Source organism: Dermacentor variabilis, unplaced genomic scaffold, assembly GCF_050947875.1.
Source record: "Dermacentor variabilis isolate Ectoservices unplaced genomic scaffold, ASM5094787v1 scaffold_13, whole genome shotgun sequence".
Lineage (NCBI taxonomy): Eukaryota > Metazoa > Arthropoda > Arachnida > Ixodida > Ixodidae > Dermacentor > Dermacentor variabilis.
In genome coordinates, this window is record NW_027460291.1 from 19,234,753 (window position 1) to 19,256,664 (window position 21,912).

At 47.5% G+C, this 21,912-nt stretch overlaps 1 protein-coding gene across 1 annotated transcript in view; it reads right to left on the reverse strand.

Moving 5' to 3' along the window:
* Window positions 1-21,539, reverse strand: part of LOC142566579 (protein obstructor-E-like) — a 34,711-nt gene extending 13,172 nt beyond the window's left edge. Inside the window, exons 1-3 of the mRNA XM_075677418.1 lie at window positions 21,432-21,539; window positions 7,684-8,257; window positions 7,525-7,627 (exon numbers count right to left, since the gene is read on the reverse strand). Coding sequence (XP_075533533.1) covers window positions 7,525-7,627; window positions 7,684-8,257; window positions 21,432-21,480 — 726 coding nt within the window. The 5' untranslated portion in view covers window positions 21,481-21,539. The remainder of the gene's footprint in view (window positions 1-7,524; window positions 7,628-7,683; window positions 8,258-21,431) is intronic.
* Window positions 21,540-21,912: the final 373 nt, after the last annotated feature.

The following is a 21,912-nucleotide window of genomic DNA, read 5'->3' on the forward strand; positions in this document are numbered from 1 at the left end:
CACCATTGACAAAGGCCATTCTAACTCCATCTCACAAGTCGTTTGTAGCGCTGCTGAAGGTACGAGGCGTGCGCAGGCAATTCCTTGCACAGCGGAATATAGGCGTAACTGTCTGATTAATGGCAGGATTAGAGAGTTTTGCCTGGTACATGATGCGTTACAATGACACGGGACATGTGTGGACCTTTTGCGCACGCACGTCGTATAGACGAGACACCCTCGAGCACGTGACATGAGCGTCGATTACGTCGCGGCCCACTTGGCTCCCGTTTGCAGCGTGCCGAACGGGACCAATCGACTGTCCGCACCAGCCAATATATCGCGAAACGAAAACACGTATAGAACTGCGCTCAAATTTCGCATTTGGGAGTATCGTAATCGTCGGTGAATTTTAGAGCGCAACTTAGGCGCCCGTTCCTGCGGCGAGCGAACGAGCGCAGCGACAGATGAGGGCGGACCAAGGAGGGTATATACTAAAATTTCTAGAGTGGAGGTGGCTCCCCGAAAGCGAAACTAGTCGCCACCATCTTTCTCGGGGCAAAAAAACCTGTGCCGCCGTGGTTAGTCGTCGTAGCAGTGCCCGGAGTGTGCTGCCGCGCTGCTCTTGAAATGGTATTTAATGATTGTGGCATGCTTTTCCAGAGCATGCGTAATTTGCAAAGACATATAATCGTTATAATAGTGTAAGTGTAGATTATCGTTAGTTTTATAAGCGATTGGAAACAAATTGAACTAATAAAAAATTAATCAGAGAGAATACCCTCGGGATACATAGGGCTCCATAGAAAATGCATGGGGAAGCTTATAGTAGGGATAAGGCAACTGAAATTCGGCGTTGGCCAACTTGAAATTTGGGGGTGGGCCATCCCCAAATTTCTGGTTCGCCCACCTGCGAATTTCAAGTTGGCGAACCCCAACTTAATATTAAGTTGGCCCGCGTCCAAATTTCAAGTTGGCCCACCTCCAAATTTCAAGCCGACCTACCCCCAAATTTAAGTTGGCCAACACCAAATTTCAAGTTGGCCCACCTCCAAATTTCAAGCTGACCTACCCCCAAATTTAAGTTGGCCAACACCAAATTTCAAGTTGGTCCATCCCCAAATTGAAGTTGGTACACCCTAAAATTCAAATTGGCCCACTGCTAAATTTAAGTTGGGCCACCAACAAATGTCAAGTTGGCCTACTCCCAAATTTCAAGTTGGCCCACATATGAATATCAAGTTGGCCCACATATGAATATCAAGTTGGCCCACCCCGAACTTTCAGGTTGCCCACCCCCAAATTTCAGTTCACCCACCCCGAATTTCAAGTTGGCCGACTCCCAAATTTCAGTTAGCCCATCCTCAAATTTCAGTCAGCCCACTCCTACTCTAGGTTTTCTCATGTATTTTCTATGGAGCCTTATGTATTCCTATGGGCATTATCTCTAATTTTTTCGTTGGTGCAAACTCTTTCTACTGGCTTATAAAGCTACCAATCATCTACATTTACACGAGTATAATGATTAAATGTCTTGGAAAATTGATAATTCTCGTGCAGGTACGAGGCATAACACTTTTCACATGACGAAGCTGGGGAACTCGTCAAAGGTTGCTTACGCATTGAACGAAGTTAATCATTAAAACAATTTCATGCTCACAAAAAGTAAATGTACATTACTGTAACTAAAGTGCCTCATCGCAAGTAAAATAATTGTCAGATAAATATTTATCTGACAATCACAGCTGTGTCTTACCTGTACTCACGTACGGGGCAGAAACCTGGAGGCTTACGAAAAGGGTTCTACTTAAATTGAGGACGACGCAACGAGCTATGGAAAGAAGAATGATAGGTGTAACGTTAAGGGCTAAGAAAAGAGCAGATTGGGTGAGGGAACAAATGCGAGTTAATGGTATCTTAGTTGAAATCAAGAAAAAGAAATGGCGGGCATGGGCAGGACACGTAATGAGGAGGGAAGATAACCGATGGTCATTAAGAGTTACGGAATGGATTCCAAGGGAAGGGAAGCGTAGCAGAGGGTGGCAGAAATTTAGGTGGGCTGATGAGATTAAGAAGTTTGCAGGGACAACATGGCCACAATTAGTACATGACCGGGGTAGTTGGAGAAGTATGGGAGAGGCCTTTGCCCTGCAGTGGGCTTAACCAGGCTGCTGCTGATGATGCTGAAATATTTATCGTACAACTTTTCATCGGAGAACCCAAAACACACTCGAGTGCCGCGCGTATTCCGCGGCTGTCTATATGCTGGACCCGCTCTCTTTGCCCCCGGCAATATGGCCGCCGATGGCTTTAATCGCTCCCGTACGCGGTCGCAGCGGCTGCCATTCCAGAAGTTTTAGTACATAACCTCCTTGGGGCGAACGCCGCGCGCAGCGGGGATGAAAAGAGCGGCCAGGAAGAGGAGGAAAGCGGAGGGTATGGCGTGAGAAGTGCGGCGACGGTGGCTACGAGATGGCGCTAGAGGAGCGCGCGTCGTCTGCTGCGAATAGCTCCCACGCGCCGGCACCATGCGATCTCCAGATTTGCGAGGCAGTGCTGGCTCCGTTTGCAACGGGACGACCAATCGATTGTCTGCGCCAGCCAATATATCGCGAAACGAAAACGATGTACAGACGGAAATGTGTTAGACTTGGTCTTTAGTAACCAGAAAGATATCATAGACTTCATTGTACCAGTACCAGGGATTAGTGACCATGAAGTAGTTGCAGGTACTATTCGTTGCAGAAAAATAGAATTTACCAAAATGCGGCCGAAAAAGGTATTCTTTTATGAAAGGGGTAATTATGAGGCTATTTCTAATGAGTTAAATGATTTCCTGCCTATATTTGCGCATTACAGTTCATTTAGTAGCATCGACAGTCTATGGGTCATATTCAGAGATAAACTGCTTTCATTGACCTCAGATTTCGTTCCGTCTAAGGTGGTTTCGACTAAGCGCCGCAAGGATAAACCCTGGATTAATAAGGATTTACGTTCATCAATTCAGAAAAAATCCCGAACTTACAAAATATATTGCAAAACTAAAAACCCAAGCATGTACAAAAAGCTAAGGGATATCAGCACAAAACTTAAAAGCGAATTGAAGGTTGCGAAGGATGCATATCTACAAGCCTTAGCAGATAAACTAAAAACAAATCCCAAAGAGGTCTGGCGGTATATTAAGAGCAACAAGAAGGATGACACTGGCATCCCGGCCATCACAAATGATGGTAACCTAATTAAAGAGGACAAAGGAAAAGCAGAAGTATTCAACAAGTATTTTCATTCAGTTTTTACAAAGCCATGTAGCATTGCTATTTCTTACACACCGACACCATTACCGGAAATGGAAAACGTTGCCGTGAGCAAGGAAGGAGTGGAGGCTTTGTTGTTTAACCTAAACCTGCATTCAGCTCATGGACCCGATGGAATTTCTAATCATGTTTTGAAACAATGTTCGAGACAGATAGCACCTTTCTTAGTAATATTATTCAACAAGTCACTAGATAATCAAAAACTGCCCAAAGATTGGAAGACAGCCAACGTGACTCCGATATTTAAAGAAGGTGATCGTACACACGTAGGCAATTACAGGCCGATATCTTTAACTTCCGTTTGCTGTAAGACTCTCGAACATGTCCTGTACTCTAATCTGATGAAACATTTTCAAACAAATAACTTTTTCACTTCGGCTCAGCATGGGTTCCGCTCTGGTTTTTCGTGCGTAACACAACTAGCCGAATTCACTCATGACATTGCACTCGGCCTCGACCATGGTGAACAGATAGATGCACTCTTTCTTGATCTGCGGAAAGCATTTGATGTCGTCCCGCACAATCTACTTTGCTTAAAATTATCATTCCTAGGCCTTCCTGAACATATTTTTGGCTGGATAAAGGATTATTTACACCTGCGCAAACAGCAAGTTGTTCTTAATGGGGTAAACTCGGCTCCAATGCAGGTGCTATCGGGAGTGCCTCAAGGCTCTGTGCTTGGGCCTCTTTTGTTCCTAGTTTATATTAATGATTTAGTAGTAGGCCTTAATTCAACAGTTAGACTGTATGCCGATGACTGCGTCATGTATCGTGCAGTGAAATGTTATGCCGATATGTCTGTCTTACAGGACGACCTTGAAAAAGTTTCTATTTGGTGCAAGCGGTGGCAGATGATTCTGAATACTGGTAAATGCTACCATGTGCAGTTTACAAAGAAAAAGAAAAAATTCCCCAGTTCCTATTGCCTAAATAATATTGCACTCAGTACCGCTAAGGATGTTCAGTACCTCGGAGTTACGTTTTCTGAAACGCTTGACTGGACTAATCATGTTAACTCAATTAGCGCGAAAGCTTACCGTCTTCTTCACTTTTTCCGACGAAATTTTAAGCATTCTCCTTCATCACTGAAGGCAACCTTGTATTTAACAAACATCAGGCCTATTCTAGAATATGCATGCGTTATCTGGGATCCATACACTATAAACCTCACAGAAAAAATAGAACGCGTCCAAAAGCAAGCAGCACGCTTCGTAACAGGAAATTATAATTTTACTACCAGAGGATCCAGAATAAGGGAAGGGTTGGGTTGGAAAACTCTTTCTTCACGCAGGAAAATCCTAAGATTCAAATTCCTTTACAATATATATAAAAGTAAAACTGGTATCGACAAAACACTGTTCATCAAGGAGCCGCATTACGTTTCATCTAGGAGAGACCACGCTAACAAAATTAGAGCTTATCAGTGCCGTACCAATGTGTTTAAGTATTCATTTTTTCCTAACACGATTAGCGATTGGAATGAGCTCCCTAATGAAGTGATGGCAGCTTCTAGTTTTGAAAATGCTATTGAGAGTCATATTCTTTGATTGTTCTGTTATTCATCTCTGCACATACGCTACTTTCTTTTTCTGTTTTGTTAGTTAGTTATTTTGTCACTCACTTTGTTTTGTACTTTGTTAGTTTCTATTCCGCTTTTGCGAATTTCAGTGCTTAAACTATGTTCTATTTACTGATGTATTCTTTTGATGTTGCTGAATATGTTTCCATTGTGACCACCTGTATTTTAACCCCCCTACGATAATGCCGTACAGGCGATGTAGGTATACCGAATAAATAAATAAATAAAAAGTATAGAGCTGCATGTCGCATTAGGGAGCATCGTAATAGTCGGGGAATTTTTTTGTAAGATAACTCGCTGGTTTACGTTACTGATTATATTTCATGGAACACGCATGATAATAGGACGTTAACCACACGGTCATCATGGCTTAACAATGTTTTAATGTAGTATCTTTCTTTTTCTTCATACTGTAAGCCGTATCAGGCTCATGCAGGAGGAGGTATGTTATACAGGTAGAAACGTAGAGGTACAGAACGAAAAATAACATGCAAAAATACTTTGCAAACAAATTGCTATTGAAAGTTTAACGTGTTCACAGCTGCAGCATGTCCCTTGTATTTGGGACGCTTTGTGATATTTGTGTGAGATATGGAACGCAAGGCATGCTAGAAGTGTTCTTCGAGTGCAGTTGGCTTGCCCCGCACGCTTGAGTCTGTCTTAATATACTTTCGACGTCTCTTTGTAAAGAACGCATCGCATTTGTTTTCTCGCTCCGTGCACGTTTCACAAAATATACGAGAAAAAAAAACTGGTATTTCCATTCTCTCGACACACTATGGCTCATCTTGCATCGAAGAGCAAATGTAAGTCACTATAACACGCTCGCCTAAACGGTGTTCAAAGAATGGATTGGAACTGCCTGCCGGCCCACTACTAAACCATGCATACTTGAATCGACCCAGTGGAATCGAGATGAAATAAGTGAAAAAATTCAAAAGCCCCTCCACTCTGAAGAAGGACGAGAAGCGAAGCTGTGGTGTGCTTCACCTCATCGACGCATCTATGTATGTATAGGCATTGTTGTTGTCGTCGTGCCCGGTTTGTGAGTGGTGCGCTGGCTAGCACTCCCAGGGTTAGTTCTAACTAGCAAAGCATAAATACCCCGGAAAGTGGATGGGGAAACAGCGCCGCGGTAGCTCAATTGGTAGCGCAGCGCACGCGTAATGCGAAAGACGTGGGATCGTTCCCCACCAAGTTGTTTTTCATCCACTTTCAATTCAATTTATTTATAACTTCTTTATTGCCAATCAGTAAGTACAAGTAATTTCCCTTGTGTTGTCCTTAGTGTCTTTGTTGGCTTCTTATAATATCAGGTATGCTATAATACTTTTCATTCTAGAATTTTTTTTGTATACATGTGTTTAATTTTTTTCTCTTCATCAAAACTTCTCTATCTACCTTGTACCGCTACTTGTGCCTGTAACAGATCCGGTCGTATTAATGTCTTCGCTTCATTTGTTACATCAATACTTTAAACGTCTCTACCTTATCTCGACTGCTGACTGGTTCATGCTTCCGTCCACTTTAAATCCAGCGCTTCAGGAAGGTGTACGTTACCTACGGACCTCACTGGATGTATGCCTTCGCATTCCATTAGGATGTGCTGAGGGGTCTCCGGAGTTTTGCTGCAGCATACACATACCTCATCTAGTTGTGAATATTTTCTCCGGTATGTTTTTGTCCTAAGGCAAAGAGCATGAGCCTCAAATAGCAAGGCACTTCCCTTAATGCAGATTTTCCCTTCTAATTTCTTCTCATTCTTGTAAATCTCCAAGGTATTTTTATTTCCATTCTTTGCACACTGTCTTTGTTTCTCTAACTTTCCTTCTGATGACTCCTGGTTGTCTTTTTACGCTTTCCATCACCCTGCACTTGGTTGCCAACGTTCTTGACCTCTTGCTCCATTCTCTGTCCGCGCTTTTCAGGTACATATACTTGGGCACTTAAAGCCGCCCGTTTATTTCTATCCATATTTCCTTAGCCTTTGTTCAGAACTAATTCTGCTCTGCGCTTCTGTGACTTCAAAAGAGGCCCAACCCATGTCACCCTGCACTGCTTCATTTGTGGTTTTACCGTGGGCTCCCAAAGCCAACCGGCCTATCGCTCTCTATAACTCGCAACCTCGACAGTATATGCAATTTTAAGCAGAGAATGACATTTGTGAACGTTAACGCTAGCACCATTACTCCTTTCCAGACTTCAGGCACCAGCTCACATTTATTGTGGCCCCGAAGTGCTTTGTTTCATTATTTCTGCATTCCACTTGCCCTTTATTTTGAGATTATCTTGTTGAGTACTTGAGTAAGTCTTCCCTTCGTTTATGTATACGACGAGGTATTCATATTGCTTCACTATGGGTATGCCTTCCCGTTAAATTGACATCACGTAATTATTAGTCTCAAAGATCACAATTCCCGATTTGTATGTGCTAAACTTAAGGCCTAAATTTGTCGCTGCATTGCGACACATATTCGCAAGTGTCTGTTTTGCATTGTCCGCTAGTAGCACTGTGTGCCTTCAATCTCTTTAAATCTTTTTTCTCTTCCTCTAAACTTCTTTTTTTGCGTTGTACCTTTCTTCCACCAATATTGTCTGTTCTCAACTGCTGACCGGTTCATGACCGTCTTTCCCATAGCGGCTCGGGCGTACCTGTGGCGGTGCCGGTCTGGCGGCTTGTTGCTGTGGCCGAGGCCTCTGCTGCTGGGGTCGCTCTTCGGCCTCCTCAGGTTGCGGCGTGGTCGGCGGAAGTTCGCTGCATGCAAGCGCACGTCAAGCACACTGCGCGCCCCGAACACGAAGTGTACTCACCAGCCGGGCACGTTGTCGGTCAGCTCGCAGCGCAGCGCGGTCGGGCTGAAGGCGAGCCCCGCGGGACAGCGCTGCAGTCGCGGGTATCCGCCCACGCAGAGCCAGTAGCGGACGCAACTTTTCTCGATGGGGATGTGGCCGTTGGGGTTGTCCTTGCAGATGGGGTGCTTCTGGCAGTCGGGCACGTTGTCTGGCCAGTCGCAGGCGTGCATCACGTCATTGTAGAGCAGAGAGAAAGGGCACTGCTGGATGGTGGCCGTGCCGTTCCAACACTGCCAGTAGCGGGTGCAGCTCGTCTGGTGAGCGAACACGCCGTACTGCCAGTGGCAGTTCTCGCTGCTCTGGGGGCTCTGGCCCATCACGCGCCCGTCGTCGTCGGGACAGCCCACTCTGTGCGGGTAGTCGCAGTTGTTTAGGAGGCCGCGGTTCTTGCCCGAGAAGGCCAGGCCGTTGGGACACAGCTGCAGCGTGGGCACGCCGTCCTCGCACTCGTAGTAGTAGTCGCAGTACTGCTCGTGCTCGAACAGACCGTTGTCCTTCCGGCACACGTTCTGGTCCTTGCGCTGGCATCGAGCTTGCGCACAAGACATGAAACCACTTTCAGAGCTCGGCAATTGCTGCTTCATTTAAAGGCACTTTGTCTCGCTTTTTGAATGTAATTCCTTTCACTGCGGGCGAGCACCTACGGCTATGTTCAATGGACGAGCCGCGCGGGAGAATGTCTTGGCAGCATACATGAATTTTTCATTTCAAATGTTCCCTAGTGATGTAGCGGTGTCAAAGGAACGACCTCATTGTTGTCATGAACATTCGCGACACAATTACGGCGATGGTCGTTACGCGACCTCGCTGTTGTCTCCGGCGTGTTCTGCCGCTACGGTCGCTGTAATACTAGTGTTAGCACGCATTTATTAAAGGCAGCAACAAGTTAGAATCAAAATATATCTAAATATATTAACTTTGCATGCGAACATAAATGCTGGAGTGTTACACATACCACCCTCTTAAAGCCCCGTCTTAAAGGGGAATTCACTTGTAATCATCACCATGAAGAGTGCAACTCCATTCTCGACGCAGTGAGAGTGACATAATTCCGTAATGCACCAAGATTTTTCGTAGCAACCTAGTACAGATTACCGCACAGGCCACTAAACAATGATCACGCGCAGAATTATTGTGGAGCGCTTGAAAAGTTTGATTTTGTCTTTGCGGACTCAAGGTTTAGTTTGTAGGCGTGGTGTATACTCATCACCCTACATGAAAGAAAAAACCGGAATTAAAAGGCGCGCTGACTCCAGGAGCTTGTGGGCGTGCGTGGGCCACACTTTTCCAGTCTGAGAAGTAGTTAACGCATGTCGACATCAGTAACAGAGGGCGCGCGTTATGGAAAAATTCTGTTCTCAATTGAGCGAACTGTAAACTGCGATCTTCAATCACAATCTCTTTGAATGAAAAAAGAAAGTTCACGATGTTCCTACAAGAATACTCACTCGCAAAATCACTAAAAAATCGCGGACATACACGCTTCACGGCAGTGCATGGCAAGCTGTCGCAATAGCTTTCAATTCTGCGAAAAAAAAAATAAAGAACTACGAGACTTGATTTTAGAGAGCGAACGACCCACCCTGCTTGCTTAGCGGCTTTGGCATTACGCTGCTAAGCACGAAGTCGCGGGATCAAATGACGGCGGCTGAATTTTGATGGGTGGATAAATGCAAAAACACCCGTGTACTTAGATTTAGGCGCACGTTAAAGAACCCCAGGTGGTACAAATGAGTCCGGAGTTCTCTACTATACGGTGTGTCTCATAATCAGATCGTGGTTTTGGCACTAAAACCCCATAACTTAATTTTTAATTTTTTTTAGAGGGGCAACGAAATACAATAGCGATAACCCAGAAGAAACCGCCTTTTCTCTGATAGATGTGTTCATTGAGAAACGATTCACAAGGCGTTTAAAATGTGTTGACACTTCATTACACTCTGTATAAGCTGGTCAATGACAAACATGGCAAGTGTTTATGGATCACACGAAGAATCTCGCTGCACACACAAGGAAATACATAGCGTTGTTCTAGCGTTACAATGTTTGTAACTGCATGCGCTAAGTGTGATGGCACATGCATTCGAGATGCAGAACGTGCTCCGAAGTTCCGTCACTTGATTGCCTTGCTGAACATCTAGAAGTGGCGCGTCGTATTCACAAAAAATAGTGGCGTGGGCGCGCATCAATATCGGCATGGTGCAACGCTCCAAGTGTTGGCGTCTGCAGTGACGTCGAGCGGTCCACTACCTACAATAGGTCAACGCCATCCGACGGTTAATCATTTAAGTGATCTGCAAGATACCGCCCCCAGCAGGTTTAGGAAAACGCGTTAGAAAAACCCCAATACTAGGACACATGTGATGGAACCACCTAATCTAATACTAGGGTAAGTCCAACGATTGCATGTACTAATGCATTTAGGCGAATTTTGACGCTGGGTAAGTAAGTTAGCAAGGTGGGATAGTTTCACACTGCACCGTAAACAGCTCGAGAAAACGCGCGGGCGAAAAGCAACCGGCCGGGGCCAAGCGCTTGTCCCGTCCTTTTCGTCCGCGCAGTTTAGTGTTAAGGGTTGGGGGAATGTTCGAAATTCTCAACACAAATCCTTGCTATTCGATTTAAGGACTCACTATTAGACGTTCCGTTCGATTGAGGCCTCCAAAAATTAAGATTGTAGCGAAAAAGGCGAGTGGTTCTTGTGGCAGTTAGGGGAGCCGCGGCTGCCGCCAGTTGCTGAGCATGGAGGAGCTTACTTCTGCTCTATAATTTCCAGTTATTCAACAACGATGCTTCGCCTTTAAGCAGCTTGCGAAATCGTTTTTCTCTTCTCTATTTAGCCAAAACAATTTATTATTTGCACAGTCTCATCATGTTAGCATATTCCTTCATAATGGAGGTTGCTTGCTGCCCTGCAAAAATGCATCTGGCAACCCCGGAGCGAAACAGGCTGCGCGCCATTCATTCCACTTGGAGCTCGAAACACCGTTCTCCAATTATCCTCGCGGGTACAAAATGTCACTTTCGTTTGAGTGTGGGGCCAGCTTGCGTTTCAGGATGCTCTAACAAATAGCGTATTCGTAGCCATATCGCCCGCTATACTGTCGAATGCGCGTCGCATAACTTTCACCAGGTCATTCAATCTGGCTCAAGTAGGATAAAGTGAGCCGTGTTTCGCAGCTGCTCAATGCCTGGAAAAACCTGATTAATAGAATCAACATGTGCTACAGTAGTGTAACAAAACGATCAATGTTAAGGCGCTCCCACTGCTCTGCGAGACAAGGATTTTCACTTTCATTTTCTTCTCCTAGAACTTTCGTCCTCCACCGTTATTCTTGAAAATGCTGTAGCGGCTTTTAATTACTTGATCAGTGCTCGCGGACGTGTTTACGTGCTCAGGTAAGAAACGTGCCGAATTACGCAGTCCTTTTGTTCATCCACTGATGTCTGTACCAACTTTCACCTGTGTCCGGCCCGGTTCGTCGTGAGTGCATTCGAAATGTTCAGAGCCCGTCATCACCTCAACACACTCCCTGCATTCTTCTCAAAAAAAGGCACGCGCCGGCAGGCGGACAACAAGGTCTCCGGTGTGTCTTCGCGTGACACACGTTGGGGGGCGGGTTTATTTTAAATAAATTATGGATTCTTGCATGCCAAAATCGCGATGTCATTATGAGTAATTGGGGACTCCTCCGGGTTCATTCTGGCCACCTGGCGATCGCCAATGTGCACCCTGTGCATGGGCTCATCGACATGCGCCTAAACTCGGGCTTGGCATCGCAATTAAGTGGGTGGGGCTAAAATAGAGCACACTCAATCAGGATTACTGGTGTGACCCGGCACGATTAAGTGAGAACTGTAGAAGGATGAAAACAAATATACATTGACCTTAATCTGCTTTGCATTGACGTTAATCTGCCGCTAACTAATGTGGCTGATTCATATGTTGAGACGTTCGGATGACTACGCTAGCAGGAGGATTATCCACAAACATGCGAAACATGTCAGTTTGCTATTCGTCGCACTATGACGTATATACCAGGTAGTCTGGCTCGAGCTTTCGGGAACACTTCAAGAAGAAAAAGAAATGCCGTGACAACTTGAGGTATTGAAGCTGCCACAGTAACCATGGACTGCTTTTTGAGGAACCCTTTCGGCATAGGGCTCGACCAAAAACCGTCTGGTCCAATGTTGTTATGAAGAAATAACCCGCCGTGGTTGTTCAGTGGCAATAGCGTTGGGCTGCTGAGCACGAGGCCGCGAGATCGAGACCCGGCCATGGCGGCCGCATTTCGATGGGGGCGAAAACACCCGTGGACTTAGATTTAGGTGCACGTTAAAGAACGCCAGATGGTCGAAATTTCCGGAGTCCACCACTACGGCGTGCCTCATAATCAGAAAGTGGTTTTGGCACGTTAAACCCCATAATTTAATGAAGAAATTATTGCGGCCACTGATTAAGTGAAGGCTGCAAACGAGAAACTGTTTCGTTCCTTGGCCACCACGGCGGACAAGCGAAAACTGTTCGCACTGTACAGTGAAGGCAGGCATGAAATGTTCTGCGGCAGAATAAGGAAATAATTCAGCTGTTGACGCCTTGCGCCGATGACGGTTCGACGCGAGCGTTGAACGTTTATTTTCTTTTTGTCCCTTTGGTGCTCCTTGATTTGTGGCACGTACTTCCTGCTCCAAAAATAAGGATAAGCACGGCGAGCACATCTCATTCACGACGCCAGAATGGTTCCCGCACTCGCGAGCCGGACTCGTTCACTTACTGGACGACGATCCACACAAGACGCGACACAATTGCTCCAACATTTAGGGGAAGTCATTGCCAACACACAGAACACGCAGCGATTCGGCTGCTGTTGGAACATTTCCTTATTCAAACGACTGCCGTCGACAGGCAACAATTGGTCTGCTGTTCGTTCACTATATGCGCCACGTCTGTGTGCACGAGAACCGACGCCGGCTGTAGTTACCAGGAAACGATCCGCAACGTTTGTTTGCGCATTGACTTGGTCACCGAGAAGCGTTTGGCATTTGCGATGTTCCGTTCGTGCCAGGCGACGTGACGTGCGCTTTAGTCGTGCACGGCGCGAGCAACCGTTTCCTCTTGCTTTCCTTAACATGAAAGGGACAGAAGAGGGTTGCCACATGTAAGCGCTTAAAATGGCGGTAGATGCGCTGAATTTTACTCCAAGTATGGCACAACCAGATTCTCGTTTGCTCTGATTTGCAGTGAATGAATGGTCTCGGACGAAAGCAAACTGGTTGATTTTATTGCGATGGCGATAATATAGCCACTCAAGGCGCATGTCCACTGTCGGCGTGATGTTCCGCATCAAGTCCAAGTGCGATACCACACGCCGTATGCTGTGGGTGCGAGCGAAGGTGGCTCGATCTCGTGGGAGGAAGGTGGGGAGCAAGCAAGCGCCGTCTTTCATCGCGTTCAAGCGTGGGGGGGGGTTTACGACGGCTGCGGATGGCGCGGCCGGGCCCTATGTTGAAAGTGGCCTGCGGTGGGTACAGAGTCTAGTCGCGCCTACGGCTGATGGCTTCGTGTGCGCTGTGTTCTTGCCTCTTCGCCTTGAAGCGAGATGCAGCACGATTGGTAATTGGCTCGCTGCTGCTGCCGCGCTTCCTCACGCCAGCGTTTTGAAAGCGAGTGTCCGCGGTCATCCAGTTAGATGTGTCTTCTTAGCCTGTGCGCGCGTGACACCATGCTTGCTAATTAGTAAGTGAATGTACAAGCTTATACAACTATTCTTACTTCGTACAGATGTCCAATAATTTGCAATCAATCGGCTTTCCGGCGAATAAAGTGCGACATCATTCTAAAGCGAAGCTTTCTTTGCCTCTTCCTTCGACTTTCCCGCTGCTGCTGCTGCTGTGGGCCGCTGTCGCGCACACCGCGTCGGGGGTGGTTTAGAGCGTGTATGTAGATGACAGCGCGAGTAAGAGCGAAAAGGCGACGCGACAAACTCGTTTTCACCCCACCCATCACCCATCACCCCATCACTGCGTAGACGTCTGCCTCATTTGGTGTTTCGGCATAGCTTGTGAGTGCTGTAGTGCACCAAATTGCACGATAATAAACTTGTGTCCTTTGTGCTGGATATGCATTGCACGAGATTAACGTTGCATAAACTAAAAGTAATGCGAAATGTCGTCGTTAGTTGCACAACATTTAATTAACCGCTTCACTCAAGCTTTGCTTCACGTATACGATTCCAACACGTGCGCTGGATGTGCAACATGTTTATTAACACTGTTCTTGTGCATGATCGCTGTACAGAGAAGCTAGTGTTGCCCTTATTGGCGGGAATACGCAGACGGTGTGCACTGCAACGAAACATTTGATCACGTGGGTGGTGCGTTTTGAAAGAGACATATGAAACCTGCAAGATTCAGAACAGATTTTCACCGACTGCGTTAGCTTGGCCAGGTAGAGTGTCAGTAATTCACTTAGACGCCGACGCGTCCAGCGCCGAGTAACGGGAAATCTCCCGAAAGTGATCGAATCCTCGAATGTGATCGCTCTAGAATGTACCATCCGTGCTAGTGATTATGTCCGACCGCCATATTCATGTTGCGCGCGCAGTAAATTGAACTGAGCGTATTGTGTTTTTCGAGCAGCAGTTGGCGCACAATAGCCATCTTCGTGCGAATCCGTTCGGGCATCTGCTACAATCACTGGTCAGCACGAAGGCACCGATGACGACACTGAAGTGGTGTAATGTTTCAGAACGCTGCTGAGCAATCTGCACGCTTTTTAATTTTTCCTAATTTCCAGAATGTTCCGTTACACAGGGAGCGTTTCTCAATGGCTCACTTTGGCGGACATCACATCCACCGTGCGTGATTAGCTAAACTAGTGACACCCGCCGTGGTTGCTCAGTGGCTATGGTGTTGGGCTGCTGAGCACGAGGTCGCGGGATCGAATCCCGGCCACGGCGGCCGCATTTCGATGGGGGCGAAATGCGAAAACAACCCGTGTACTTAAATTTAGGTGCACGTTAAAGAACCCCAGGTGGTCGAAATTTCCGGAGTCCTCCACTACGGCGTGCCTCATAATCAGAAAGTGGTTTTGGCACGTAGAACCCCATAATCTAAACTAGTGACAGGACTAAGGTGTGATCCGATTAATTGGCAATTCATTATAAAAACAGCGCATACGGAACAGGAAAAAAGTCTGCGCTTGGGTCAATATATCGTGCAAAAAATCGTCTGGCGCCTCTGACGATTGCGCAATCCCGACTGGGAAATGAAATGTGTCACTCAAGCTTGCCGTTCGCTTCTGTCCGCGTCGCATCCCGTTGGTATATTAAGAGCGTGTCACTTTCTCACATTCTTACGGCTGCATATTCTTATTTCTCACATTCTTATGGATTATGGCTGCTTTTGAGACACCGCCTTTGGGATCGGCCCAAGTCGCAAATAAAAAAAAAATGCAACGTGTCCTCGTCCGAGTACAAAAAGTCAGTCGTCACGCTATCGCACCCTTGCTAACGCTGTCGTCGTCGCAGTCGTCTTACTGCTGTCTGGACACGCGTCGCACACACAATTGCTACAAGTGCGCAAACGTCGGTCCACACTTTGCAGTGGTGCTGGATAGATAGCTGCCTGCAAAATGATTCGTATAACACTGCTTGGTATGTACACATCCTTTTTCTTTCTCGCGAGCGATTATCACGTAACTGTGGAGATTTTTCTTTATCAAATAACGAACCGCTAAATTTGCTTGCGGATAATTTACCTTTTCCTCGCTATTGCGCGCGGCTATTGGACAGACCGCCCACTCGTGTTCCACTCTGCGCAAATGCCGATTGAAACACGACACTGCGATTTCTTTACGTGACGTAGTTTATAACTGCTTTCAAATACAGGTACTGTTCTTTTAGAAGCAAAAAGCTGCCGTCTTAGGTTTTCGGTCTCAGTTTTTCACAAAATTTATGGCACTTACTATTGCTCCTTCAGTGCCTAAAATGTATCTCAAGCGCTATTGCGAAGCCGTTTAGTGTATACGGCCTGCAATCATGAGCTATAAAGCTGACGCAGTGGAGTGAATCTTAATGAGAAGGTCTTCTCGGTGCATCGCCGCCAGAAAATCATTCGCTAATGGGCGTACTTTCGAGGATCGGTACCGCGGCCACGGATGCACTGTTGTGTGCGATTCTCACTGCGTCTGCACTTGCTAGCGTTGTCGCCATGTACACTGGACATTCGCACATTCCTCGTAATGTTGCGCGGCGTCCTTTTGTGCCCGCACGAATTATTCAAAGGGCTGAATAAGTGTGCTCTTGCTATTTTAATTTTGGGCTGTCTTGCCGTTTACTATTTGCTATTTTTACTATTTTCACTGCTATTAGCTATACTAGTTTGGCACCGGGACTGCAGTGAATATTTAGTCAACGCTGCTTTGCGTAGGGTTGGAATAGAACGCGGCAGTGTGAACCACATAGAGCTTTGCATTTGTCGAAAAGCGCGGGTCATATCTTGAAAGCGGTCTGCGGGGGTACAGAGTCTAGTCGCGCCGAGGGCTGATGGCTTAGTGTGCGCTGTGTTTTCGCCGCTTAGTTCGCGTTCAAGCGAGAGGCAGCATGAAGGGTAATTTGTTTGCTGCTTCTGCCGGACATGTATACTAACTGGTATATGAGACAGAACAGAGGGGTCTGTCATGTCTTTTAATATTCACTTACTGCATCCCAGGATATGAATAAAAAAGATATTGATGGCAGCGTCATAAGTGTCTCGCCGGCCTGAACCAGCAGGGGTTAGTGTCGCAAACAATGTGGGAGAAGCAGTGTTGTGAGTGACATACAACACCGAGTAGGTGGTATAGAAAAACTGTCGAAGGCATTTCATGGAATCCGTTCGTGAGCACAGGGCGCACATGCATGTCGGACTGCGTAACACTGAGGAGGCCGATAGGAGTCCGTGCTGCATAACAGCAATACCAGAATACAAGCGCACTCTTGCGTGATACCTTAAACCTCAACCTCTATATAGGAACCGATTCATAGTAGAGATGTACGCGCACGGCTCGCGGTGCCAAGTTTTCTGGCATTTGTTTAATGGATAGTTAACGTGTCGCGTGTACAGGGGGAATATTTAGCCTCGACCGCTCCAGAACACAGCGACAGAGGCTTGCAAGGACCGCTGCTCCCCACGCGCAGCCCCGCGGGTACAATGCACGTTCGTACAGGGGCCAACATGGCGCGATTTGCTTGCTCTGCACGTAGTCTGCTGGCTGTTTATCCTCTCCCGACTTCAGTGCACGTGTCACTGCTAACTCCAAACAGCTACAGTGCGGTCAGCAGCAATTTCTACTGCAGCAAAACAAGCAATTAGCACAGCTTCCTCGCACAACATATGAGGCTCGGGCTAGCAAAATGTCTCCTCTGCGGCGACGTTTTTGCCGGGCGTGGTCCGATGGCTGTATCGACCGTAACGATGCAGGCGGTCTGTTGCGTGGACAGCAGTTGCGCGCGAGGGGCCGTCAAGCGTGCCTTATGGCCGGCACTTTGTTTGGCGACACCTTCTGTCGGCTGCGGTGTGCCAGACTCGAAAGCGCCGTCGAGGAAAGCGCAGTGTGTGCAGCTCTGCGAAATGTGGAGCGTGCGCGGAACGGGGTCAAGAACGTGCGTTCAACCTCGTCCGCTCTCTTCCAAAACTGGGTCGCTCTTCGTCAGGTCAAGTTAGGCCGGAAAGAACGTGCCACGCATAAGGACAGCATTGACCATAAACGAGCGGCTTTTTCAAGCAAGCTGACCCCCCCCCCCCCCCCCCCCCCGTTCTCGCCGTGTGGCGACAAGTGACGAAACGGCGCGTGGCCACAATGTGCGTTGCCAGACATGGCTGCGCTGTTCCCTCACCTTTTCGCCGTTGGTGGTGGGGGCATGTCGCTCCCTTTCAGTGCCCCAGCTAGCTTGACAAATACCGTTTCGAGCACACAACTATGCCAGTGGGCTGTCCTTTCAGGAATGTTTCTTTATTTTTTGTACATTTTTACTCAACATAACTTCTGTTCTAAATTTTAAGACTTTAATAGTTCTTTTTTCGCTGTTGCTAAAATTTCAGAGTGAAGTTATAAGCATTGATTGCGATCATTTGTATCACGTTATGTCTCATTACGATGTACTTTTTGAAAGATCACTGGATCGATTCCCGCAGCTACGGATTCAAAAAATGCTAATGTCTGCTGGGCTCTGGGAATGTGTGCACACGTCAGAGGTGGGCGAAACTACCCCCCCCCCCCCCAAGCTATCACAGCGAGCGAGTTGCTTAGGGACGTCGGACGCTACAATTTATTATTATTATTATTATTATTATTATTATTATTATTATTATTATTATTATTATTATTATTATTATTATTGTTATCTTCAGCCATGTGCGGCGCAAAGCAACATGCAAGCTGACGCCGGGCCCCAACAATTCCAGCACAGCCACTTCTCCGGCCCTGGCCGACGACATCTTTACAATTTCGCGGCCTTTCTTTTTTAAAGCGGCTTGGCGTAGATCTGTTGATTGCACGCGGCTTTAGATGCTGACGCGCGAGAACAAGGCCGTGCTTGTCTCTGTTCGCTTCGTGCCCGTGCTTCGCGTTAACTGCTCAAGCATTTTTCAATGTGGGAATAGGAGCTACACAACGGAAAGCAAAAAAAAAAAAAAAAGCATCGATACGACGTACAACCTTAGAAATTTCGTTTCTCACTCCCATTCTTTCGACATTGACTGAACCTGCAGTATCACATGCCGCGCTTGTAGCTAGGCCCATCCCCTCCGGCTATCATGAACACTTTCTCTCCTGTGGGATCAATAAGTAGATAACGAATCTCATCTAAATAAATAATTAAATGCAGAAAATACCAGAGGAGTCGACTCAAGCTAACCCTTCATATATATGCCTTTTAAGAATATGGTCATAACTTGGAGCTCACTTGAGCTTCGCCGTTAAGAGTGGAAAGCGATAGCATTCATCAGTATATGTCTCTAACACACTTCATTAAGTCAAATACAACAACCCACTCACTAGGTCTTCCTAGTATCCATACCTAGCGTCCGCGGCCATTAAGACAGACTTCAAACGGCAGCTGGAAAAGGGTTTGAGTTTCCGTGTAACAGAAATAGGTTCGCTCGTATATTTCAATTACTATCCGACAATATCTTGCCTGTAGGTTGCGTGTGTGTCATACTTTATAATTTTTTTACGCATTTTTCTTTGAAAAATTCAATTAGTTCAGTGACGCCTTTGGCCACGCGGGGGGCCTGCGTGTTTCGGTATGACTTTTCTCTCGCGGACAACGCCGCCGCGTTTTCTGCGACACGGGGCATTTAAGGCTCTCGCGTGACAATGCTTAGCGCATGAGAGCGACACTGGGTCAGCTGTTTCTCTGTTATGGTAAACGAGCGCGAGTTAACTTGGTCAGAGGACGCGCCTGAGCATTTTCGTGTCGTTCGTCTAACACGCGTACCACGTAGATGAGCTGTTATTTGTGACTTGCGAATGTTTGCCATATCAACCCATTCTATTCTGCTGCACAGTTCTTTCTCGTGGCGTTGACCGAATTAGATTTACTTCCAACTGTTCTTCGCCCACCATACTAATGCGGCTGATCATTGCCAGTTGAAGTGGCCCTGAGCCAGCGACACAAGTACATCATGGACATTCAAGGAGTATGGCCGAACGTGATGGCATTTTCCTAATAGGAACATCTGAGCAGTAAAAAAAGTTTCAGAGAGGAAGCCGCTGGAGGCCATAGTGTTCTTACAGAAGCATACACTCTTAGAAACTGAAGTTGTAAGGAAAGTCAATGTCATTTATGTTTCTATTAAACTGAAAGTAGGAACAACAGGGTAACTAAGTGAGTAGGTTGTGGTGCATTTGGTTGGTATTTACTAATCGAATATTGTGTAGTGTGTGCAACGGAAATGAAAAGAAAACGAACAAACAAGCAAACAAAGACGTAGACAAACTGCCAGAAGGTGTTCTTTTTCTGGCCCTATATGGCGGAAGCTTTCTAGCATCAGCTGCACAGATACGAGGCGATTGCCGGATCGTAGCACAGCGTCACCGGACCGACGCTCCCCTCATTTAGGGCTGGGGCGCAGCGACGGGGGACCATCCGTGGCGTTCTGCATCCGTACATCGTTAGGTTTTTGCCGCTGAGGCGACAGTGTAGGAAGCAGCAAACTCACAATGCGCACATGGCGCGGGCGAGACCGGTTTGTACTACTAACGTGGCACGCAGCACGAGTGCCTTTGGAAGCGCCCAGTGGTGGGCAGATGTGCTCGACAAAGAAGTTCCGTTAGACCCGGTTTCTCGAAGAAGCGGCGCCAGGAATGCGGCGCACGTCTGATGCGGCGACGCCCGTAACCAGTTTGACTGGCCACGGGGCCGTTTTCCTTCTTGGGAGTGGGTCGCCGCCAAGGAAGCTTCGCCGTTAGTCAAGCGCCGCTGTGCAGGACGCGTCGTGCCACATTCGCGTGCCGGCGGCGGAAAAGCAGGTCTGTTGCGTAACTGAGTCTGGAATGCGCGTATCGAAAGTGGAGCGCTCTCGTTTGCACCTTGTGCACCAAAAGGATGCTTTCTTCAAAGCGCTCTTCCTTCCGAGGTTTGCGCAATGCCGCCCGTCTGTGAGCTCCAAGCAGATCGGGCCAAACGGAGGAGTGCGCCAAAAGTGGCGTTCCACGCAGGCGGGCGCCGCAGCTGGGCACAGTCCATTAAGTAATGGACGTCTCGACTGGGTGGCAGCTTCACTGCTCCGCTGTATGCAAAAGCACAAAGTGGTGCGAATGCTCACGTGTTAACCACGAGCCCCATTGCTACTGTAGAAACGACTGCGAACTGGTCTTGCAACAACCTTGCTGCGAAAATCTGCGCGTTCCTACAGTAGCGATTATGGAGGATTATGGAGTATCGGCAGAGGCTCCGGAAGTATATCTTGAGTGCTGGGGGCAGGAGCCGGGGCTTATTTCGCCTACAAAAACTTCTTTTTTGTCATTGTGAAACCAAGGTTTAATTTAGGAAAGGGGCAGTCTTCCCCCAAAGCTGGGGGCGGTGGGGAGGAGCAATGCACCCTTGCAATGGAATCTGTGGGGGCGCCTGCATCCGCTACACCCCCACTCCCTCGGTTCAGCTGAACCGAGGGAGTGGGATGTTCAGCTGAAGCAGCTGAATATTCTCGCGTTACAAGCACGCACGCACGCACGTACGCACGCACGCACGCACGCACGTGCTCGCTCGCGGTGCCGATATTAAATGAACACGGAAAAGTGACCAAATAATAATAATAAACAACCGTTTCGGCAACGTAGGAGCCTTGTTCGTGAACAGGGCTCCCATGTGGGGGCCGGAACGTAGACTTACTTCCTGACTTCTGTTTCAGTTGGATTATCGCCTACCTGTTGATGTTAATTTTGCCATCACTGTTCGTAACTGGTGTTCGAGTAGAGAGCTTGGTTCAACAAACTGGAGCAGCAAGTCACAATGAACGGCGTGTTTCTGCAGTCAAGCTAATACATATTTCATATTCGTACCGGAGAGTCGATCAATCTAAGAGAATAGAAAACGCGCATTTTAAACATCTTTGATGGGTGTACAGATTTCGCGGGGATTTCTCTAGCCGCGAAGCGCCACGAATTCTGCGGAGATGCTGCATCTCGGCAAAATGCGCAAGTGAAAATGTGGGTCGCTCACCGGTGCCGACGAGGAGCAGCAGCAGCAGCAGTGGCGAGCACGATCCCATCTTGGCGGCCTCACCGAGTGAAATAATCTCGCTCTTCGCGGGCCCAGACTTTCCTTTTGAGCCGGCGCCATGTTACGTCCGATGCGCTCATTGGCTGTCGCGCAGACCGCGCATGCGCCGTGCCCGCAGGCCCGTTCTCTCCTCCGCACCGGTTGACGCTTGTGTTTTTTAGAGTCACGGCTGGCCGGGATTTTTATATACCTGCGGTGACGCGATGCTCTTTCGGTCAGGACGTGCCTGGCATAGCGTTTGATTCCCTCGTGTGTTGCTAGATGTTGCTCAGTACATCCAGGTGCAATGAACACGGCGCATGGCATACATGACTACGGCACCAGGTGACGTTGAGCATAAGCCGCTGTCTGGAAGGATGCTTCGGAACATCTTTAGACTCCAGAAAGTAAAGCTGGTATTCTGGCGGACGGAGTAGCATTC